The sequence below is a fragment of the Leptopilina heterotoma genome, unplaced genomic scaffold, assembly GCF_015476425.1.
Source record: "Leptopilina heterotoma isolate Lh14 unplaced genomic scaffold, ASM1547642v1 Lhet_60, whole genome shotgun sequence".
In the NCBI taxonomy this organism is placed as follows: domain Eukaryota; kingdom Metazoa; phylum Arthropoda; class Insecta; order Hymenoptera; family Figitidae; genus Leptopilina; species Leptopilina heterotoma.
This window is the reverse complement of record NW_025111138.1, coordinates 6,647,168-6,673,396: the sequence shown is the minus strand read 5'-3', so window position 1 is coordinate 6,673,396 and position 26,229 is coordinate 6,647,168. Positions and strand designations below refer to the sequence as shown.

The 26,229-nt window shown below is 22.5% G+C and overlaps 1 protein-coding gene across 5 annotated transcripts in view; it reads left to right on the top strand.

Moving 5' to 3' along the window:
* Positions 1-26,229, top strand: part of LOC122509320 (potassium voltage-gated channel protein Shal) — a 219,543-nt gene that overhangs the window by 71,873 nt on the left and 121,441 nt on the right. For all 5 annotated transcript variants that reach the window (XM_043623282.1, XM_043623283.1, XM_043623285.1 and 2 more), the window contains exon 2: positions 10,931-11,093. In XM_043623282.1, the coding sequence (XP_043479217.1) occupies positions 10,931-11,093 (163 nt within the window). The remainder of the gene's footprint in view (positions 1-10,930; positions 11,094-26,229) is intronic.

Here is a 26,229-nt window from a genome sequence, read left to right as displayed (position 1 = left end):
AATAGTTAGCCTTGTTGACTGTTTTGTAATATATTTTTTATCTCTCCTTCTAAATGATTTGACGTTCAGTATATATATACCTACACACCAGTATTTGAGTAGTTTAGTGATTTATGAACAGAATTTCTTTATTTGTTTATTTTTTTATGTATATCAAAGCGATGAATGAGAATTTAACGCATAAATTTTCTCTATTTATATGTATATGTTAACATGTTAAAACAAATTTTTTGTTATTTTTTTCATTCACCAATCTTTAGTTTTGAAAAAAAAAAAAATACAATTTGAGTCATAATTCTTTTTTCACTTTTCAACTGCAAAGTCGAAGACACTCCTCGCGTGTTTTTGAGGCGATGGTATTTGTGGAGTGCACCAAAGCGTGCTTTTCTAAAAATAAGTTTCTAATCTGACGTTCTTCGATCGTCCCCACTCCACGATACTCTCTCGTTGACGTGTTTTCCATTATGACTATTTTTCTAGAATTCTTATCGTACGCTTTTTATTTTATTTTAATTGTTTTATACTTTATTTTAATTATTTTATTTTTTAATTTATTTTACTTCTTTTTTATTCTAATTTATTTTAATTATTTTACTTTTTTTCTAAGGGGAAAAATACGATTGGCGTAAGATTGAAAAGAATATTGGGTGCATTTTTCAAAATTTGGTCAATTTTGGTCACAGGTTTACAATTTTGAACACGATACCAAGTCTTGAATATTAATATTCAAGAAAATTAGCCTAGGAGGTATTTTTACTTTCTTTTCTTTTTTTGATTTTGAATTTCGCGCCAATGTAACTCTGTAAATTACCGCCTAGGTGGCATGAAAACTCGCTCGTAAACGAGATGAAGTGAAGGGGATATAAGTATCAATGGTCATTAAAGGTTTAATTTTCGGTTTTAGATATTTGGTAAATAGTTATATTCATTTTTATAATAATATTAATAATAATAACATTAATATTATTGATATTAATAATTATTTTGTAATTATTATTTTGCAATGAAAGGCTTGAATACGGTGTTTAGGTCTTTTATTAAAAAAAAAATAGTTTTCAACAAAAGGCAAATATTAATTAATTATAATATTAATAACAATGATATTAAAATATAAAATAAATATCATTATTAGTAATATTCTTTGTTACCTCATTAATATACATAATTAAAAAAGATTTCTTCGCGATTATTGTTCAACTTTCCACTTTGAGCTTATTCTTTCGTAATAAATGCACTTTTTAAATTTGAAAATTCCGCAAATGCCATTTGGCAATGTGCCTGATGCTCGTATTATACTTTTATAAACAAAAAAATTGTCAAATTTTCAGTAAAATAGAATTTAAAATGAAGAATGAAAGTTTAATATCGATATAAATTACACTTTTTTGCCCCTTTTTCAAAATTTAGTAATATCCTGGAAAACTTTTGTCATTTTTTTCCCGCCTTTTCTCTCTCATTCTCTTTCTTTTGAGTTTCTATATTTTCTGACAATAATCACAATATCGAATTAATTTTCTATCTTTTCTGCTCCTATATATTCTTTCGTCGAATCGTTTCTTATCTTTTTTGGGATATAACCTTTCGTTTCGTCTATTTTTATTGTTCCTGTTTGAGCGTCTAGAAACCAAGAGATCGAATTTTCTAAAGTGAAGAAAGAACAAAAGAAAGGAGGAAAAAAGAGAGAGAAAAAGAAAGAGAAAGAGAGAGAGAGGAAAAATTCAGCGAGTGAACAAGAAGAAATGAACAATAAGCCTGAGCGAGAGATTTTCGTAGAAATTTTCTTTAAGGTTTTGCAATTCTTTTTTCCATTTGCAAAATTGAACTTTTCTCGCGTGTATGTGTGTGAATTGACATTCATTCGTTCTTTTTTTTTCCTCTCTTTTTCTTTCTCTCTTAAATAAAATGCGAGTCTTTGCACGATATCGTCTAAAGAGTTAACAGAGAATAGAGAAAATTTCAGTAAAGGTACATGTGATTTTAACAATATTTTCATGGAAATTGTGCTAATTAAAGCTCTAGTGTTTTAATTAAAAGCGTATCGTTATTTGTGAATTAAATTAACATTTTCAAATATTTTCTTTCTATTGAGGAAAAATATTATCGTTCTGCAAATGAGATGTCAGTGCAGTAAAAGGAAAATGTTTGTTTGATTCAAGGAATTAATTAGTTGAATATTAGCGAAATAAATATTGATTTTTGGGAAATCGTTTTTGTTTTTGCTTCAAATAGGTACAATTTATTTTATTTGCATAATAATTGTTTCAAATAACTTTTATCAAAATCAATTAAACATAATTTTTGCTAAAAATTATTTTTTATTCCAATAATAATTGTTTTAAATAATATTTTTTTATTTCTAATTTCAATTCGAGGTCTGATATAAAATACAAATATAAAATCTAAATAATTATATGAATTGTAATATAAATTAACATAAAAATTATAATATAAAAATATAAAATATAAATAAGTAAAGTATAATTATAAAATTTGAATCTATAAATATAATTTTAATTATATTTTCCAATTTTTTCAATTTTTGTTTAAATAATTTTTTTTCTCTTTTGCAATAAAATTTTCGTCAATTTAAAAATATTTTTACGAAAAAATATTCAAAGGGGAATATTTTTCTTTGTCTATGAAATAGGAACTTGAAATTAAAATTGCAAATTAAATTATTTATTCGCCGATAAAACTTCTTTCATTATTGTCGACAATAATTTTAATGCGACACAAAGAAGTCAAAAGCTCATTAGGATTCTAAAAATTAAGGTCACTCCACTTTTCGCTTTATCCGAATATAATGTGACACACATTAATTGTAAAATTTACATTCTCGAGAATTGCTTTAAATTTTTTATTAAAGTTCATATCGTTTGGCGAATTCTTGTTCTATTGAAAAATTCTTTACACTTTTTTTTGTATTTGGAAATTTTACGTTTTAAAAATATCTCTTCTAAGAATATTATTTTATTCTTTTATTTTATTTAAAATTTTCTCTTCTAAGAATTGTATGTTATTTAAAAAATTTTTTTTTTCTAATTTTCTAATTCTAATTTTTCTAATTCCTAATATTTTGAAAAGATTTCTAATTATGAACGAATAAAATATATATTCTAAAAAATAGAAATTATACTTAACATCGCGGCTTTGTTTTATTTTTTTTCTTTTATCTTCAGATTTAACTGTATTAAAAGGACCGATTCCGATTCATTTCGTTTATGACTACTAAAACTGTGCGTGTTTAACGTCAATTTGTTTCTTCTTGAAAAATAGCTTCATTTCTTTGAAATTTTATATTCGAAGCTTTTATTTAAGTTTTTTTTTTTAATACGCGAGAAGAGTTTTTTTTAAGATTCCCATAAAATTTCTGCTATTAAATTAATTTTTATAGTTGAAGTTTTATTTTTAATTTTCAGTTAAAGAGAAATTTAATGAGCGTAAACAGAGTTTTTCTTAGACAGATTTCGAAAAAAAAGTTAATGGAGAAATTTGACAAAAAATTTTAATTTGCTTGCAATTTATAATTATTATTAATTATTAATTATTAAAAATGTATTATTAAATAATTGAGTTTAATTTAAAAGTGAGGGGGTAAATTGAGAAAAAAATTTATTGTTAATGAAATTAATGAATTCAATCGAATTTAGAAAATGGGGAAAACTATTTAAAAAATGAGGAGAAATTACGAATTAAAAGAGTTATTCTTTGCGTTGAATAAAAAAATTACTATTATCGAATTATTCTTGGAGGGAAAAAAAAATTAAAGGTTTATAAATGCTGAAGTAGCCTGGAGAGAGTAAAAATGACGAAACGATATTTCTTTTAGATTTGATGAGTTTAAACTTGGAATGCGGGTCAATTGCTAAAAACGGCAGTTCGATTTGCTAATTGGATAATTCAGACAGTTTTCGTTTCGAAAGTAAACCCTTGACCCGAATTTTTGTATTCCTGATTCTTGAATTATATCACCAAATGCACTGTGTAATTCACGTGCGACAAGGGAAAAATTTAGAATTCCAATATAATCAAAAGGAAAGAAAGGAACTTGAAATTTAAATCGACTTTGAATGTATTGCATTTTTCCTTTCTGTCGAAGAAAAAAAAACAAATGTGAAACGATTTTGGAAAAATTAGAGGGAAATGAATAAAGGAAAATTAATGAAAGAATTATAAAAATTTCTTTTGATTTTGTTTAATAATTTTTTGTAGATAAGTGGAATAATTTTTGTGCAAAAGGAATAATTTTTGTACAAAAGGAAAAATTTTTGTACAAAAGGAATAATTTTTTTTATAAAAAGAATCATTTTTAAACAAAAGAAATAATTTTTTTTGTATAAAAGGGCACTTGCCTTTTTATGTCTATAGAAATTATTAGAGATTATTCATCGACTTCATTTTCTCTTGGTTTTGATATTTTCTTTGTTTGAAAATATGTTCTTTTTCCCTGGGAAGAAGGTATTGTTTTTAATATGAGAAAAAAGGAAAATTAATGAGTCACATTCTTTTGTTTTTATTTTATTTTTCTTATATTACGTCAGAGGGAAACAAATTTGTCAATTATCTTAATCTTTTCATTATTGTTATTATAGTTTGGAGGAAGAATAATTCGCCTTTCATTGCAATCTGTTTTTATACCGACGAATTTTCTTTTCGACAGCTGAATTTTATCCCATTAGAAAAATAAATCAGGATATAGAAAATTCCCATAAATTCATTTGGATTTATCATCTTTTTCATCGTGTGTGGCCATTGACGTATGTTGCAAAAGGGATGTAATAATGAATTGTATTTTGGTAAACTAGTGTTCTTCTTCTTCAACATCTTTTATGATTTTCTGTCTATCTCTCTCTCTCTCTCTCTCTCTCTCTCTCTCTCTAATAAAAGGATAATTAATGATAATTTTTTTTCTTTCTTTTGCCGGTTTTATTTTTGGATATAAAAGATTTAATTACTTTTTGATTTGTTCTAACTGGGAAATTAACTTTTTCTTTTCTAAGAATAGTTTTTTATGTCTCTAATTTTTTATAGTTTCGTAAATTTTTTTTCTGCAATTTTCTTTTTTTTGTGTCAAAAAAATTATTCTTTTTGGAAAATACACTTTTTATGTCGTTAAATTTTTTTCTAGTTTCGTAATTTTTATTTTGTAATCTTTTTCTTGTGATTTTTGTATCGCAATTTTTTGTTTGTGATTCTTAGCACAATTTTTGTTTTCGTGATTTTTGCTTCGCCATCTTTTTGTTCGTAATTTTTCTGTCTTAATTATTTGTCAACGAAAAATTACGATAACTATTTTTTAATGAAATGAATTTTAATCAATTTTCGATAAGGAATAATTTGTAAATAATTAAAAATTTGGGGTGGTGACAAAAAAAATTATTCACAAATTTCCAATGACCTCTTTCCTCTTTCAATTTGAACTCATCCAGATCACATTTATCGTCCATTAACCGCATCGTAAAGGATTTATCGACTTCAGTGCATTACGCTCTTTCACATTTTATCATATAAAAGATTTGCATTCATCGGTTGCTATTTTAATACATACCATAAAATTTTATTTTTGAGTTCATTATAATGTTAAAATAGATTTGAAAGAATAAAATTAAAATATACGTACGCTCACTAATTGAATTTGAAATATTTATTACCGATTCGTATTTATTATGAAGGAAGTTCCTTTTTTTAATATCGAAAAAATATTTCTCTCGCATATTTTGTGGATTCCTTTGAAACACGATTATTTATTTATGCAAAAAGGAATTTTTATTTTTATAAAAAATAATTTTTATTCAGATAGAAAATAATTGTTGTTTACATAAAAATAATTTTTATTTAGATAGAAAATAATTTTTGTTTGTATAAAAAATAATTTTTATTCAGATGGAAAATAATTTTTAATCGTGTGAAATTAAATAAATTGAAAGAAGAATATACGAGCAACAAACTTATGTTTTGTTCTGAACGATATATCGTCAAGAATACATGAGAAAAAGTCTTTTCATTTTCATCCCCTAAAGTCTATTTTTAGTTTCGGGATGAAAGCAGGGAGACTCGCGCATACTTTAGATTCAAGGGAGTTTCTTGAGCTTTTGGGATCGAATGATGTTTCCTTATTATCTAATTAAAAAGTTCAAATACCTAAATTTAGCTTGATTGAAGTTTGCTTGTTTAAGAATAACTTATTTTTTAGTTTTTTCCTTATTTTTTTTTATTTTATTATAAAGTTTGTATAAATATTTTCTTGTGTCTGAGAAAAATACACTTTACACCTTAAATTTTATTTTAGGTCAATTTTTCACTTTAGGTTTAGTAGGAAAAAAAATTAGAACCACCAAACGAATTAGAAAAATTTTACTAATTTAAATTTAGAGACTCGATTAGAGACTTAAGTGACTTTTAATTTTAAAAAAATGGATGGTTAAGTTATAAATATGAATTAGAATGTTTTATTGAAATTTATTCTAGAAATCTTATTTTATTCTACAATTTTCCCTTCAAGATAAAAATTTAATTTCTTGAATATTTTTTTTTTTTTTTTATTGAACATTCTTTTATACATATTTTGAAAAAATGTTTTATGGAAGTAGAGATGGGGCGAAAAATATGTCTCTATAATGTAGACATTTGGAGAAAAAAATATGAAAATGAAAACTATAGGGTTTTAGATCGCTAACTCGCGAAAAATATACTTTATTTTCTACTGACAGTTTTATTGGTCATCAAATTTCCCGGGAAGAAAAAGCAATTCGACGTATAGGAGAAATGTGTATGTGTGTTTGTGTGGTCAATTGTTCCTTGGAGAAACGTTTTTCTTTTGAGTTTCGTCGATTTGAAAGTTTCTTACCTCCTATATAAAACGATAAATTAGTTTCTGTTTCTTCAATATATATATATATATATATACGTATATGTACATTATATTTTCTCGGAAAAACATATTGAAAATTCAGGAAATGATATTTTAAACTGCAATCTAGCATTTTTATTGGGATAAATTATAAATACGGGCTTTTGAGGAAAGATAGAATGTTAAGTAATGTGGTTCACATGTTTGTAGATAGATAAAATCTTTATGGATCGGTAATTTTTTTCCTTTATCTCTATATTTGTTTTTATTTTTTAAAAAAAATTTTCTATTTTTGTTGATTAATAATTCTTTATTTATACTTAAACGATAATTGATATTATTTTTATGTTTGTCTTTATTTTTTTTGCACTTATTTTTTTTTTGCGTTTTTCCTTCTTTTTCTATTGATTAATATTTATTAATTAAAAATTAATTATTATACTTACTAACTATCTTTATATTTATCTTTATTTTATTTTTTTGCACCTATTTTTGCAAAATTTTCTGTTTCTATAGATTAATAATTATTATTTAACAAAATGAATAGTTTTGCCAAAAATAATGTCCTATAACTAAGATGTAAGTATAAAAATGATTTCGAAAAATTCAAAAAATCGCAAATTTCCAAATTTTATATTTTTTAATGGACTGCTTTTAAACTATCTATAATTAAGTATTACATGTTATTTAGTCACATTTTAGCATAATTTTAAGATTTAAGTATAAAAAAGTTTTCAAATAATTAAAAAAACCGCAAGTTTACAAAGTTTACATTGTTTAATGAATTGCTTTTAAACACTGTATAATTGAGTATTACATGTTATTTAGTCACATTTTCGCATAATTTTGCACAAAAAATGATATGACTAAGATGTAAGTATAAAAATATTTTCGATATCAAAAAATCTAAAAAATTATAATTGTTATTAATTACTATCAAGTTTAATTCAGTAGTATTTTTAAGGTCTCTGATTAAGATTTTGACGTCAAAATAATGCAATTCATAATTATTGATCCAATTCATTCAGTATTCTTTAATTAAAAGAAGTTCAGAGACTTTAAAAATGGAGATGTTTTATAATAAATATTTTATGATAATTTTCCATAATTTTAGATTTTTTACCAAAGGGTGGAGACTATTAAATAAGTAAATTATTTTTGAAGAGCACAAAAATAATAAAGCTAAATGCCATAAAAAAGAAGGAAAAATATTGAATTTTAAGAAATTCGGTTTTTTGAATTTTTGCTAATTTTCCATAATTTTAGATTTTTTACCAAAGGGTGGAGACTATTAAATAAGTAAATTATTTTTGAAGAGCACAAAAATATTAAAGCTAAATGCAATAAAAAAGAAGGAAAAATGTTGAATTTTAAGAAATTCAGTTTTTTAAATTTTTGCTAATTTTCCATAATTTTAGATTTTTTACCAAAGGGTAGAGATAACAAATTAAGTAAAGTATTTTTGAAAAGCACAAAAATAATGAAGCTAAATGCCATAAAAAAGAAGAAAAAATGTTGAATTTTAAGAAATTCGGTTTTTTGAATTTTTGCTAATTTTCCATAATTTTAGATTTTTTACCAAAGGGTAGAGATAACAAATTAAGTAAAGTATTTTTGAAAAGCACAAAAATAATGAAGCTAAATGCCATAAAAAAGAAGAAAAAATGTTGAATTTTAAGAAATTCGGTTTTTTGAATTTTTGCTAATTTTCCATAATTTTAGATTTTTTACCAAAGGGTAGAGATAACAAATTAAGTAAAGTATTTTTGAAAAGCACAAAAATAATGAAGCTAAATGCCATAAAAAAGAAGAAAAAATGTTGAATTTTAAGAAATTCGGTTTTTTGAATTTTTGCTAATTTTCCATAATTTTAGATTTTTTACCAAAGGGTAGAGATAACAAATTAAGTAAAGTATTTTTGAAAAGCACAAAAATAATGAAGCTAAATGCCATAAAAAAGAAGAAAAAATGTTGAATTTTAAGAAATTCGGTTTTTTGAATTTTTGCTAATTTTCCATAATTTTAGATTTTTTACCAAAGGGTGGAGACTATTAAATAAGTAAATTATTTTTGAAGAGCACAAAAATATTAAAGCTAAATGCAATAAAAAAGAAGGAAAAATGTTGAATTTTAAGAAATTCAGTTTTTTGAATTTTTACTAATTTTCCATAATTTTAGATTTTTTGCCAAAGGGTGGAGACTATTAAATAAGTAAAGTATTTTTAAAAAGCACAAAAATAATGAAGCTAAATGCCATAAAAAAGAAGAAAAAAGTAACAAAATAATAATAAACAACCACGAAATAAATTACGAAAAAAATTACCTAAATTATATAAAATTAAATGAAAAAAAATTAATGGTTTTAAAAAATAAAATAAATTTTGTTCTTGAGAAAAAGTTGATCCCTCATTCACAAATATGGATAAGAACTAAGTGAATGTGAACGCATGTTCTATCTGATAAAATATCATTGCTATATTTTACAGTAAATGAGCCAGTAAACTATTTTTTTAAAAAGGAAAAAAAAACTCGACGATTTTGCAGTTTTTTTTGTTGAACAAGTCATTTATTTACTTTCTTTTTTTTTGTTAGAAAAGTGCGACAAAATAATGTCGATTCCCTATACTTGTATACATTTATATATTTGTATATATATATATTTGTATGTGTATGGTTTATATACTTGAGAAGTTATTTATCAGTTACGCCCAAATTCATGTGACCCATGGGAGATTGGTTTTTATATCATATATTTCTGTGTGTGTGTGTGTATGTTTGTTGGGGTGGTTGGTCGATTATTCTTTGGGAAAAAAAAAATATTTTCTACACTCATGCTGGAAAAATTGACCTCGAATTCAGTATTTTCCCTGTTGTAAAATGTCACGCGCAGGTAAATATTGCAGCCTTTCCGCTTTATCGAACCTCTCCGTGGTCTTGGGAATCGTAAAAGGGGGAAAAAAAGGAAAGATTACCTTGATAGTTTTCAAACATCGATTTTTATTAAGTAAAATTATTTCATATATAGTTGCTTGCAATTGGTTTTCAAAGGTAATTTATAATTTGTATTTAATAATTTATTTATTTCAATATAGAAAGGAATTCATTTTGTTGGACGAATATTTTTCTGTAAATATTTTTTGTATTTTTTGTATTTTTTTTTTTGATAATTTTTTGAATACTAAATTTTTTAAATATTTTTTTATATTTATTTATTATTGTCATATTTATTTAATTTTTATTTGTTTATTATTTTCTTTATATTGTTTATTTATTTAAAAAATAATCATTTTTCCATTTTAAGATGTAGGTAAACATTTTTTTTCATTTAGGAAATAAATTTTTTTTTCTTTTATACTTATTTTCTCAAGAAGTAAATATTTATTTACTCACGAAGTTAATGTTTATTTACTCAAGAAGTAAATACTTATTTACTCGGGAAGTAAATACTTTTTTACTCGGGAAGTAAAAATATTTATTTACTCATGAAGTCAATATTTATTTACTCAAAAACTGAACGTAATTTATTTACTTAAGAAATAAACTTTACTTTTTTTAGCTAAGATGTAAACATTATTCATTTGCTTATAAAATAAACGTTATTTTCTTATCCAAGAAATAAATATTTATTTATGTGAAAAATTGTTTATAAATAAATGTTCATTTGTAAAGGACTATTATTTATAAATAAATAAAGCAAACTGCTTTTTGTTTATAAATAAATAAAAATTTACTTATAAGTAAGAAATAAAAAAAAATAACTGAAAATTTATTTATAAATATTTTTTTTTGAAAATAATAATAAAAAATAAATAATAATTTATAAATAAATGTAAAGTTATCAATCAGAATAAAAGATAAATATTTCTCTGATAATAATTTTGCTAGAGACAGAAACTGCTTGATTGTTTTTCTTTTTTATTTTATAAATTAGATATGTGGAAAATAAATGTTTTAATTACTAACGAGCCGCGCAAATGCGTTTAATCTTGCTTTTAATTGATGGATACTTATATAAATTTCTTGGTGTGTTATAAAGTCATTGATGATATTAATTAAATTTGTTTTCGATTTATGTTACAGATACGGTGACATGGTGCCAGAAACTATTGCCGGAAAAGTCGTTGGAGGTGTTTGCTCGCTCAGCGGAGTGCTTGTGATCGCATTACCCGTACCTGTTATCGTCAGTAATTTCAGTCGAATTTATCATCAAAATCAACGAGCCGATAAGAGAAAAGCTCAAAGGGTAAGTCACAAAATTGTTTATCATTATTTCTTATTTTTCTCTCAACATCAATCATTCGCGATATTATCTAATATGCACACATTTAAATAAATTAAAAAAAAGAATTAATTAAGGTCATAAGGAGGAAGTCCTCTTACGTTAGTGTTAAACTATTCTTAATAATTATTTATATAATAAATATATATTATTAATTGATAATTAATAATTTATTAATTATCAAAAATTCAATTAATTAATAAAATTTGTATAATAGAAATTATGCAAAATACGAAGAAGGGTCAAATTCAGTGTACCTTCTTTTGTAATTGATTTTATGAAATTTGAATTTTACGCCAGAAGTTCAATTACGTTCAAAATTTTTTTTAAATTCTCGTCAAAAATTCAATAATCTTTATAAATAAAAAAATTCTCGTCAAAAATCCAATTATTTTTATAAATGACAAGATTCTTCTCCGAAATTCAATTATTTTCAAAATAAAATTTTCAATTATCTTTATAAATAACAAAATTCTCGTCAAAAATCCAATTACTTTTTATAAATAACAAAATTCTTCTCCGAAATTCAGTTATTTTCAAAATTAAAAATTTTTAAAATTTATAAAATTCTCTTAGTAAAATTTCAATTATTTTCAAAACAATTTTAATTGAATTCCTCGGGATGTTATCTGAATTTTTCATAATTTTAATTAATAATTCTGCAAAACTAATTTTCTTTTGGAAAATTTCAATTTTCAATTTAGTTGAAATTGTAGTTGAACATTTAAAACAATTCTTCGAAAGAATTCACTTATCTTGATAAATACTAAAATCCTTTCAAAAAATGTAATTATTATTATTATTATGTAATTATTATTAGGAATTTTAATAAAATTCTTTACAAAATTAAATTATTTTTATAAATAACAATATTCGTCACAAGAATTAAATTATCTGTATAAATAGCAGAATTTTTCTCTAAAACTTAATTACTTTCAAAAATTTGAATAAAATTCTTAGCGAAATTTCAATTATTTTTTATTCAATTTTAATTAAATTTCTTGAAGAAAGTAATTATTTTTAAAAATGTTATTAAAATTCTTCTAAGGAATTAGTTTTAAGAAACATTTATATTCAATAAATTAATTATTTTTATATTTAAATAATTAAATTCTCGTAAAATTGAAAGGTTTAAAAATAAAATCTTTGAAAATCGGAATTTTTCCTAATTTTAATTAACTTTTACTCGGAGCAATCAATATCTTCATGTTTTATAATAATATTTTTATAAGTTGTTTAATTTCAAAATGATTTGAATTTGAGTGTTTTGAAGAATTTTAATTTCTGGGGAAAAATAATAATGATTAAGTATTTATTTAAGAAAGAAGTTATTGATGTTATCGAATAATTTTACAATTGAAGAATTTCGTAAATGAGTGATTCTTCTGAAAATGATATTTTTGATATCTTGATTAATTTTACAAAATCTACTCTTTAATAACTATTATCAATTTCCATAGTAAAAATTCAGCTTATCATTTACTTATCACTTAAAAAAAATTAACCAATTTTATTTATCTGCATTATTTATGCAGTAACTAAAATAATTTCATCTCCGAAGCCTTTTTAGCATGTCTCCAATAGGCCCTGTATAAGAAAATTAAATTTTTACAGTTTTTTTCAAACTCTTAAAAATTTTTTTAAAATAGTTTCAGAAAGTACAATGTTTTTTCTATGATTATATGCATTTAAAAAAAATTTTAGAACTCAGTGTTATTTTTGATAAAAATGTTTAAACTTTGTCTTCAGTTTTTTTGTCTTCAAGTTTTTTTGTCTTCAGTTTTTTTGCGCAACTTAAAAATCTTACTCTTGATTATGAAATACAGTAGTTTCAATAAAAAAATTTAAAACAAAAACATAAATTGAAAAATTGAAGTTCAAAAGTAGCACTTTTAGAAGAATTACCCAAATAAATGTAATAGAAATTTTTTTTGAGTATCCAAGAATTTTGTTGAGTGAATCAGAATATTCTTTAGGATAAAAAAAAAAGTGAAAATTTCGTATGGAAATCAGGGAAAAACAAAATTACATTTTTGTGACAAACCTGAAAAGGAAAAAGACTATTTGTTGGTAGAAGCATATTTTTTCTGTCGAAATTGACAAGTGTGGTTGCTCTATCAACAAAAGTAAAATCAGTTTATTGACTTTAAACCCGCACAGTTAAGCCACTTGATCTTTGGCTTTTGGGGTACGACAGATCCTCGTGGAATAGGTTTCGGTGCAAATGTATATGCGTTAGATCGTTTACATAGATAATTAGTGTGTTCACGTGTGTGAGCATACGATAGAGACAAAGGTTTATCTACTCGAGTGGTTATACATGTATATACCTATATGTATCTAGAGGATAAGCCTTGACTAGAGACAGAGATTTTTATTTTCCTTGCGGGCAAAAAAAGAAAAATTATGGCATTTCTTTTGATTTACGTTACACATGGAAAAATTTTTTTTTGCTTCATCTGGAGAAAACTGCGTATCTATATATGTATGTATGACTATGAGTCTATAAAGCTTGGGGTACCATTTACCCTTTGGCGAAAAGAAGATAAAAGAGAGATGAGAGGCAAGTTACTTTTAAACCATATCCATTTTGAATCCTCTGAGACTGAGTGTCTAGTTTTTCGTTTTTTTCTGTCTTATTTTCTCTTCAAACCCCCCCCCCCCCCCTCTCTCTTTCGGTCCTCTTCGATCCCCTTAGATTCAAACTCGAGATTTTATCATTCAGGTCCAGTATTCTCATCTGCTGTGTGTGTTTAAATTTGGGATTTTGAATATTTTTCATTTCTGTTTATTTATATTCGGTTTGCGTTTATTTAAAATTTAAAATATAGAGTTTATTTCGAAAATGAAACTTTTTCTGAACAAATTTTTTTTTCAGGGAATTTTATTATTTATTGAATGCATAATAAATTATGCGTAAATAAAAAATAAATAAAAGAAAATGAAAAAAGTAGAATATAAATAGGGAAATTTAGGTAAATTGTAAATAAAATCAAGTGAATAAATAATAATTAGTAATAGTAAAAATAACAATAGTTATAAAAATAAAAATAGTAGTAATTATTACTATTATAATCTATATTAATAATCGTTGTATTCTGGTAATATGTTCGAAGTTCGGTTTTGTTTGCTTCTTTGTTTCTAACCTTCTTTTTTTTAAATAATTTCTCTTTTAAAATGTTTTCAATTTTAAAAATAAATTGAAATTGAACTGAAAATCATTGAATTCTTGCAAAGTACCTATTTATAAAAGAATTTGAAAATAATTGAATTCATTAGAAGGATTTTATCAAAATTTTTTTAAATAATTGAATCTTATAAAAAGAATCGAATTCTTCTAAAAAATGTTATTAAAATTGTACTAAAAATAATTTAATTGTTTTAAAGAATTTATTTGAATTTTTTTGAAAATACTGGAGTTTTAATTTTAAAAGTAGTTGAATTTTATGAAGAAGATCTTTCAAGTTTTTAAAATAATCGTGTGAGTTATTAATTTTAATTAATAATTTTATTAAAATTATTGATATAAAATTAAATTCTTTTTAACAATTTTATTAGTTTTCATAAATTATTACTCTCTAAATCTGAATATGTGAAAATTCACATATTTGTACGTTATAAGTCGTCTTCTCGATCAATAAGTGCATATACACTTATAATAAGTGAAATTTCACTCAGAATAAGTGAAAAATTCACTTATTTATTAGTGTATATGCACTTATTGATCGAGAGGACGACTTATAACGTACAATAAGTGAAATTTCACATATTCAGATTTAGAGAGTAAATTTATTTGAAGAATTTCTTTAAATTTTGTGAAAATAATGTAGTTTTGTTTTAATAATTTTTATTAAAATTTTTTGAAACATAATAGAAATTTACAAAGAATTTTATCAACAATTTTTTAGAATAACCGAATTTTTTAGAAAAATTTTATTACAATTTATAAAAATAATTGAAGTGTTACGAAGGATTTTATCATAATTTTTGAAAATAATTGAATGTTTTGAAAGGATTTTATTAAAAATTATGAAAATAATTGGATTTCTTCGAAGAATTTTATTATTTATGAAAATAATTGAATTCTTTTAAAGAATTTTATCAGAATTTTCAAAAATAATTGAATTTTTTCTGAGAAATTTTATTAAAATTTTGTTAAATAATTGAGTTTAATCGAATAATTTTATTAAAACGTTTAAAAATAATTGATTTTTTTAAAGAAAAAATCAACATTATAGAAAATAATCGATTTTAATTAATATTTTTTAAAATAATTGTATTCTTTAGAGAAATTTTATAAAAATCGTATTGAAAATAATTAAATTTAATTAATACTTTTAAAAACAATTGTAGTTTTTCGAGAAATTTTATTATTTAAGAAAATAATTGAATTCGTTCGAAGAATTTGATTATTTATGAAAATAGTTGAATTTTTTGGAAGAATATTATCAGAATTTTTAAAAATAATTGAATTTTTTCTAAGGAATTTTAATAAAAATTTTTAAAATAATTGAGTTTAATCGAAGAATTTTATTAAATCATTTTAAAAGTAATTAATTTTTTTAAAGAATTATATCAACATTGTTGAAATTAATCAATATTAATTAATATTTTTAAAAACAATTGTATTCTTAGAGAAATTTTTTTAAAATTGTATTGAAAATAACTGAATTCCTTTGAAGAATTTTATTATCTATGAAAGTAATTGAATTCCCCGAAGAATTATATTATTTAAGAAAATAATTGAATTTCTCCAAAGAATTTTATTAAAAGTTTTGAAAATAATTGAATTTAATTAATATTTTTAAAAATATAAAAGAAAAAAAATACAATTGCATTCTTTCGAGAAATTTTATTATTTAAGAAAATAATTGAATTCCTCCAAAGAATTTTATTAAAATTTTTGAAAATAATTGAATTTAATTAATATTTTTAAAAATAATTGTATTCTTTCGAGAAATTTTATTAAAATTGTATTTAAAATAATAATAATAATAATAATAATAATAATTTTTATTGTTATTCTTATTGTTATTTTGATAAAAATAATTTTAAAAAATGTGAATTTTTTTTGCGCAAAATGCATAAAAAAGTATTTATTATTTATTCATTTACTTTTCAATAAATGTGTCAGCAGAAATATTAAAATGAAAGAAACATAAAATGTACAAAGCGAAAATAAAAATAAAAAAAACGAGTGAAGATATAAAGCAGTAAATGAAAAAATAGTGAGGCAAATCTAAATTAGAGAGGGAATGGTTAGGGAGAATTTTAATCGAAACAAAAGAACAAAAAAAGAGAGAGAGAGAGGAAGAAAGAAAAATGAACTCAGAGAGATGAAAAAGTACCTAAAATGGAAAGGAAAATTAGATTTTAAATAAAGTTTTTAAGACTCTTTGTTTGTTTCCTGTGATGTATATATATATATATATGCTAGAGAATATGTGTTATATAGAGAAAAATAGGGCGAGCACTATACATATTTCGAATAAAACCCGGGGTCCTAAAGTTGAAAACTCACAAAAGAAATCAAAGAAGTTTTTATCGTGAAAATATATAGGAAATATTTATATATATATATATATCTATAGTTCAACTTGCATTGTTTTGTGTAGTTTCAATGAAAATTGGACCAACTTCCAGTGTTAAGTGCACGGCGTATTGCAGATTAAACAATTCACAAACTTATTCAATATATGTTGAAAATAAGTTTGGCAAATTTTAACAAACTTTGATCATTTCATAAATCCTTAAAATCCGTAAGCAAATAATCAGAAAATTTAATTAGAAAATGAAAAAGGATTGTTAATTTTATAAACGAGAGAGAAAAATTAGTGGAATTTTTGAAAAAATATTTAGTAGCCTTAGTACTTATTTGGAATATTTTCGAAGTAGTTTTAAATTTTACTGTCTAAATTTGAATTTGTAAAAATGTTTACCGATTTAAATTTGTGACTGACTTTTTGCTTTTGCGTTAGTAAATTTTTACCTTAGAATTATAGTCAATTTTACTAATAAATAGTAATTTCTACTAATATCTACTATTAAATAGTAATTTCTACTAATTTATTAGTAATTAGTAACTAATTTAAATTAGTAAACACTTTTATTAATTAAATTCTTTTGAAAATCTTAAATTGATACTAAATTGGATCAAACTGATACAAAAAATGTAGCTCAATTTTTCATTTGATCTACATTTTTAGTAAAAGTTAGTTGCAATTTGAAATTTTAAAATTAACAGTGTACTGAAGAAATGAATTCATATTTTTTAATTTTAATTGCGATTCGAAAATATATAACTATTTTTAAGTTTTAATTAATTAAAAAATAGAGGAGAGTGGGGCAAAATAAGGTACACCTTAAATGAATCTTGAGTTACAAGATAGTTACACCAAATATAAAATTTTGATATTATTTATGGTTTCTTTCAAAAAATAAACTCTTTATTGGAAAAGAGTTTTTCACTCTGACAGCAGCAAGTAGTAAACTCCGGTTTTAGTCCAACGTATAAAAGTCTCTACTTTTAATTAACTTTCTTTCTTTCTTTAAAATTATGATTTGTATCAAAAAATATTAAATAAAAAAATTCCAATGCGTCGAGGGAATTTTCAAAAGAATAAATTGTCAAAGTAAGAATTTTCTTTTATTATTATTTATTTGATTATTATCTTCTGAGATATTTTTTAATTTTTTATATTAGAAAGTTAAGAATATTTTTATTAGTTTAAATTTTTTTATATTTTAAAATTTTTATTAACTAAAAAATAGATTTATATTTAAAAGTTTTAATTAATTGAAAATTCTATTTAGATTTTAAAGTTTTAATTAATTAAAGAATATATTTATATTTTCAAACTTTTTTAATCATTAAATTGAGAATATTTTTGTCCACATTTTTGTTTTATAAAATAAAGCAATAAAATTTTCTAAAATAGGTGAATTGGATATGTGGTAACGGTATAAAAATTTATGTGACGTAAACTATATTAAAATGGTTGCCCCATAAACATGTGTGATGAATATAAATATAAAAAAAAAAGTTTTTTCGATTAGGAACATTGTTTTTCGAGATGTATATTTATATAGAATATATATTGGGGTAAAAATAACATTTTACTATTTAATTTTCCATGACACGTTTTTTTTATTATTATTATTAAAAGATCGATTAAATAATGTTTATAAGTGTTTTTCAAGGTGCGAGTCTATATATGGACGTGGTACAAAAATAAAACTTTTATTAAAATAGATTATTGTCATAAAATATGATTAATAGCTTTTGAATGTTCGGTGTGAGGAAAATTTGGGTTCCGCTTTTATGTCATCTAACCGGTAAACTCATTTGGGGTGTTTCATATACACTTAATGTACATTTATAATGCTTGTTGAATTTCAAAAATGGATAAAAATTGAGGCTTAATTTTTTATTATTAGGTATAAATTTAAATCCATTTTTGTCATTTGTTGGAATTAATGTTCAATTTAATGGTAATCAGGTTATAAAAAGGGATAAGTTTAATCGTATCTAATTTATTTTTTTCATTTTTGTCTTTTCTTTTTGTGTACATTTACTAATGAAATTTTTTTTATTATTATTACCAGTTAATGATACGCGTACTTGCGCAAAAAACACGGTGTTCAATTTATTATTATTACCTATTAGAGAAATTAAAAAAATTGTTTGTTTTCAAATATCAACTTCAATTGTCGAATCATTTGTTTCAAAACAATTTATTTCAAAAATTTTAATAAAATTCGCAAGAATTCAATTATTTTTATGCATAATAAAATTCTTCGCAGAAATTTAATTATTTTAGAATTAATAAATTTCTCAAAATAATTCAATTATTTTGAGAAATTTTAATAACATTCTTCGCTGAAAATCAATTTTTAAAAAATTTAATAAATAAAATAATTCTTTAAAATTTTCATAATTCTAAATAATAAAATTCTTTGCAGAAATGAAATTATTTTAAAATAATACAATTTTAAATAAGTTTCTCAATATAATTCAATTATTTTTTCAAATTGTTGATAAAACATTTTGCTGAAAATCAATTTTCAAAAAATTTAATGAATAAAATAATTCTTTAAAATTTTCATAATTCTAAATAATAAAATTCTTTGCAGAAATGAAATTATTTTAAAATAATACAATTTTAAATAAGTTTCTCAATATAATTTAATTATTTTTCCAAATTGTTAATAAAACATTTTGCTGAAAATCAATTTTCAAAAAATTTAATAAATAAAATAATTCTTTAAAATTTTCATAATTCTAAATAATAAAATTCTTCGCAGAAATGAAATTATTTTAAAATAATACAATTTTAAATAAGTTTCTCAATATAATTCAATTATTTTTCCAAATTGTTAATAAAACACTTTGCTGAAAATCAATTTTTAAAAAATATTTTTTACATATGTAATAAATAAAATAATTCTTCTTTAAAGTTTTCATAATTTTCCTAAATAATAAAATTTTTTGCAAGAATTCAATTATTTTAGTGAATAATAAAATTCGTCGCAGAAATTCAATTATTTTTTAAAATTTTAATAAAACACTTCCCTGAAAATCAATTTAAAAAAAAAACATCAATTCTTCGTAAGATTTTAATTGTTTTCATAAATAATAAAATTCTTCGCAGGGATAAAATATACAATATTGACGATTATTGTTATTAAAATATAAATTTTTATTACAATTTTTTTAAAATTATTTTTATCACTTTTATTAAAGTAAAATTTTCTTAAAATAAATAAAAGTACATCGTTTATTTTCAATTCATTTTAAAATAAAGTAGCAAATGAATTTGACAAACACTTTATTTTTTGAATTCCATTATCGTAAATTGATCGCTGAAGGGTAATTTAGTCCTTTTTACTTTATAAGCACTTTAATTTTCCACTTTGTTAGGAAAACTTTTTTATGACTCTCCCTCTGAGACAAAAAAAAAAGTTTTTTTCTTTTCATATATAGAGCGAATTGTAGAAGCGACTTTTCTCCGAGTTGACGGACTTTTGAGACACGATGACCAAGTTTCCGAAAGATTTCTTTCAGTAAACTATAATTTTTTTCTTTTTTTTTTCGTTGACGGATTTCATTCGCGCGTCCGACTTTTGTTGAAAGAAGTTTTTAATTTTTTTTTCTTTAAACCGCGACGCAAAAATGTCATTTAAAAATCGATAGAAACGAATCAGGCGTTTCTTAACGAGATAGGGTGGAAATTTTTAGAAGAAGAGAGAGAGAAAGATTTTTTAGGATAGCCAATGAAAAATGAGAAAAGTTTCGTACGGATAATTATGAGATATTAAAATGAGAAAGCGAGATTTTAATTCCATTTTTCTGATAATGGTGTTTAGATTACGTGTCAAATTTATATGATAAGCATCTTTATCTCTCTCTGTGTTTATAGGATTTTAATGGAAATTTTTTTTTCTTAGTTTTTAAATAATCCGATTTGCTTGATATAATTTTTTTGAGAGAGGGTTTATCGAAGTCGGGAATTATTAATATTGTGAATATTTAATATTGATTTTAGCCTGTGAAATGACTGGTATTAATTTTTTTTTTAAAAACAATTTTGTTTGGAAAAAAATTAAAAATTTGGGATTATTAATTTAATTATATTAATATATTTGCATTTGACTTTAGCCGATTTTCGATTTGAAATTTAATTCAATTTAAAAATATTTTTTATTTTTTTATAAATATTTTCAATTAGGAAAAATTATAAGACATAAAAACTAGGTCTTAATAAAATTCGACTTTTCTATTTTGAATTAGTCTTACCATAAATGTCTTTTACTACTTGTATGAAAAATTTTTAATATTTTGGAAATTAAAATAAGTGACGTGTAAATTTAATTATAATAATTTTTTTCGTATATTTTTTCTATTTTCTTTAATATAATAAAAAATTTATTCTGACAAAAATATATATTACTGTATAAATTTTCGAAATTTGAATGCGAATGTTATGAAATAGAATTTGAAGGCATTTTGAAATGACAAATATAAAGCAAGATATTGAACATATAGCTTGAATTGTCACCTTTGCATTTTCATTTATATATAGATATATAGGTCTTCGACTTTTGTATTATCGGTGACAGAACCTCGAAAAGTATGAATCTTTCTCGTGAATAAAGGAGTTTACATTGGCACAATGCCAAACGGCTACCTTCAGTTCATTACCACTATATCGTATATTCGTCGAGGATAAAATGAGTCAGACTTAGAAAGATGGGAAATAAATAAAATAAAGGAAAATTGAGAAAAAGAAGAAAAGAGAAATTTCTTTTTTTACTCGCCTTTCGATGGGTGGAAAATAAGATGTTCCTAAAAGTCTAAATATTTAAGTGAATAAGAAATTTAATTGTTATTTTTTCAAATTAAAATTTTATTTTAATAATTTTTTGTGTCATTTAACAAAAATTTTAAGAATAAAGTTTATGAATTGCAGAAATTAAGTTTTTTAACTTAGCACATTTTTTTTAAGGATATCAAATTGAGACAAAAAAACGTATCAATTTGATATCCTTAGAAAAATTGTGTTAAAAAAAACTGTAATATTGTGAATAGTAATTTATAAAAATAGTGCCCACGTCGAAAAATGCCACGTCAAAATTTCAATTATCTTTAAAAATAATAAAATTAAATTATTTTCAAAAATTTTATTAAAATTCTTGTCAAAATTTCAATTATTTTCAAAAAATTTCCTACATTCAATCATTTTCAATATCTACTATTTTATAATAAAATTTTTCAAAAGATTTCAATTATATAAAAAAAAATGTTGACAAAATTTAAAGCAAACATTACATTATTTTCAAAAATAATAAAATTTTTTACCGAGATTCAATTATTTTCATCAATAATAAAACTTATTATAGACTTTTAATTATTTTTAATACAATTTGAATCGAATTCCTCAAAAAATGTAATTATTATTAAAAATTTTATTAAAATTCGTCGAAAAAATTCAATTATTTAAAAATTTGTTGATAAAATTCGTTATGAGGATTTAATTTTAAAAAACATTTATTTATTTTTGTATAGAAAAATTTAAATATATTTAAATAATTGAATTCACGTAGAATTTTCTAATAAAAATTAATTAAAAAATGAATTTTAGTTAAAATTTTACATTAAAATTGAATATTAAAAGCATTATAGCATGAATTTTCAAAAATAATTGAATTTTGAATATTTTTGAATATAATTACATTTTTCGAAGAATTTACTTAAAATTGTATTAAAAATAATTGAAATCCTATGAAAAATTTTATTATTTATGAAAATAATTGAATTCTTAGATCGAATTTTATTAAATTTTTTAAAATAATTGAATTAATTTCAAAAATTTTATTACTTTTAAAAATAATTGAATTCTTGGGAAGGATTTTATTAAAATTTCTCAATACAATTGAATTATTTCGAGAAATTTATTTAAAATAATTGAATTTCTGTGAAGAATTTTATTATTTAGGAAAATTATGAAAATTTTAATGAAGAATTATTATTTTATTTATTAAATTTTTTGAAAATTGATTTTCAGCGAAGAATTTTATTAAAATTTCTCAAAAAAAAAATTGAATTATTTTGAGAAATTAAATAATTAAAAATTATAATTAAAAAAATAATTAAAATTTTAAATAATTGAAATAATTTGAAAAATTTTATTACTTTTAAAAATAATTGAATTCTTGGAAAGGATTTTATTAAAAAATTTTAAAATTTTAATTCATTTGAAAAATTTTATTACTTTTAAAAATAATTGGATTCTTGGGAAGGATTTTATTTAAATTTTTGTAAATAGTTTAATTTTTTTTTTGTAAATTTAAGTTATTACAAAACATGAAGATATCAATAACTCCGAGTCTTTGACTCGGAGAGATCGATATCTTCATGTTTTATAATAATATTCTTATAATTTATTGAATTTCACAAAGATTTGAATTTGTAATTTTTTGAAAATCTTAATTCCTATGAAATAATAATAATGATTAAATATTTATTTAAAAAAGAATTTAAGTTTTTTATTTTAAAAATATTTTAACATTTATATTATGATTAGAATCTAATAATAAGCTTTGTTGCAATTTTTTTTGCAAAATGCGTATTTCATTCAAGTTTTGCAAAACAATTGTAATGAAGCTTATTATTAGACTCTAATCATAATAGAAATGTTAAAATAATATTAAAATATAAAACTTGCAGAATTTCCACGAAATCTCCACGGAAATTCCATGGAATTTTTCAACTTGGATGATTATTTATTTTTAGTGGAAAATATTTTTTTGATTTCAACATTCAATATTTGTGGATCACAGAGAAAGATGATAAGAAAGAAATTTCTTCTTTCTCTACTTTCGAAGGGAAGAAAAAAAATTGAAACAAGAAAAAGAGAAAGAAAAAAGGAGGAAAAAGAAGGAAAGAAATAAAGGACGAAGAATAGAAAAAAATTTAAAAACGAGAAAAAAGGAGAGAGAGAGAGAGAGAGAGAGAGAGAGAGAGAGAGAGAGAGAGAGAAATAAGGAAATAAAGAAATAAATAGAGAAGTAAATAAATAAAGAAAGAAAAAGAATACAAAGAAATAAATAAAGAAGTAAATAAATAAATAAAGAAAAAAAATTAAAAGAAATAAAGAAAGAAAGAAAGAATGAAAGTAGGAAGAAAAGTAAGAGGGAAAGAAAAAGGAAATAGAAAGGTAAAAGAAAGAAGAGGAGAAAAAAGGATAGATAGAAATAACAAAAAAAAAAAGAAAAAATGAGAGGATAAAGAAAGGAAACAAAAAAAAGAAAGAAGAAAAGAAAATTGAGAGAGAAGAAGAGAAAGATATTGAAAAAAATAATGAAAGAATGAAAGAATGAAAGAAAAAAGAAAAGCAAGGAAAAATGAAAAGTGTATGGAAATGCACTACGAGATTGAGTGAATAAGAGAGAAAGAAAGAGTGGGAGAAGAAAATAAATGAAGATTGTACTGTGAGGATAGTAGACTTTCATTGACAGCTGCCGCTCACACGTGAGCGAGCTGCGCAACTACAATTAACCCGCTCGTTAATATCTCGACTTCATGTACGCTAGTTTATCTCTTTGCCGTTCATATGTTACGAAATGTCGTCTAGAGTCCTTTTTGGGGGAACAGCCAATGAGAAGAGGCGTTTATGCTTGTGTTGATAAATTAGTTATGTGTGAGTATGTAAGTGTCTAAACTTGCAGTATCGTACCTTCTCAAAATTGGAACCCATTTATATTTTACAATAAATTATATTTAATTATACTAATTGATCACTAAAAATACGATTTTTTGTGTAAAGTGTAAATGTATATTTGCAATTTATTACAATTTAAAAATGGTAAATTTGATTGTTAAAGACTTTTATCAAACATAAATATCCTATGTAAACATAACCTCAAAATCAAACTAACATTCGGCCCTGATATTTTCCACGTGATTCAACTGTCAAACTGCTTGTTTCTGAGGTGGGGAAAACTAATGTACGGCAAAGAGTTATTAAGCTTTTTCCTCTATGGATACATCTTCGCGTTTATTTTTGTATATTTGTATCTGGAAGGATACAACGACTCTCCTACACACATGCAAACCTTAGAAATGAGGGCGTGATTGTTCTGTGTGAATCGCGAGCTTTGAATTTTCAGCCTCGTTTCTCCTCTTCTCTTCTCCTCTCCTCTCCTCTTTCTCTTTTTCTATTCTTTCTATCTCGAGTTTAGACGCCACCAGACAGTTTATTCTTTACATATATGGTCATTCTTGTCGTTTTCTTCAGGAATTTTTTTGTTTTCTATTTCGACAATTTCTTTTTTTCCAAATTTAGGCTTCGTCCATAAATTACGTCACACGTTTTTAGCCCATTTTTGACCCCCTCCCCCCCTTTGTCACACTACGTAACATCTGAAGGAACCCCCTCCCTCTAAATTACGTCAAAATTCGTAAACCCCCCTTTAAAAAATTTGAGGCGCATGAAAAGTCTCCAATTTTTATTTTCCGAATCTTTATTTTATCGAAATTCTTTTTATCTAATAAGAATTAATTACAATTTCTTTTAAATCAAAAGAATAATTGTGAAAAACATTATTTTTTTAAATGACTAATTAACAGAATGTTTAATACTGCGAAAGAAAATTTTTTATAATCTTCAAATAACTGAATTATCATTTCTAAAAATTATTATTTTTTATATATCTTATTTACACTAATATTTCCATTTTCGAAATGTCAATTTTGATAAATATTATTTTATAGATTTGTTAATAATTATAATAATTATGTTCCCGAATTATTATATAATATAATTCAAATATTACCGAATTACCAATTCTTAAAAAATTTATTGTTCCTAATAATATTTTTTTATAATGTGTAAGTGTTCTAAATTCTAAAGTCTCTAAATTTTATTTTATCGAAATATCATTTGTTATAAAACTTTTTTCTTATAAATGTTTTTCAAAATAATTTTAACTTTTTCGAATTAACATTACTCATAATTTTTTTTAATTTCGTTGTAATTAAATTTTTAAATAAATTTAATATTTTTGGTAAATAATAATAATATTAAAGGAAAATTCTTTAACGTAATAATAATATTATTAATTAATCATAGTTTTAGAGAAAGAAAGAATGAAAGTTTAGTAAAAATTCAAAATATTATATGTCTGACTAAAACCGGTGTTTACTATACTTGTTTCGACAATTTCCTTTTTTAAAATTCACTGGTACACTTCGATGCAATGAAATTTTTAAATAAATTTAATATTTTAAATAAATAATAATAATATTTATTAGTCATAATTTTAGAGAAAGAAAGAATGAAAGTTTAGTAAAAATAGAAAATATTGTACGTCTGACTAATACCGGTGTTTACTACTTGTTTCGACCATTTTCGTAATCAACATTTACTTCTAAACTTCGTTGCAATGAAATTTTTAGATTTTAATATTTCTGATAAATAAAAATAGTATTATTCAATCATACTTTTAGAGAATGAAAGAAAGAAAAAGAGAATAAAAGTTAAGTCACAGTTTTTTCTAAGAATATCAAATTGAGACAAAAAAATTATCAAAATTGTTACAA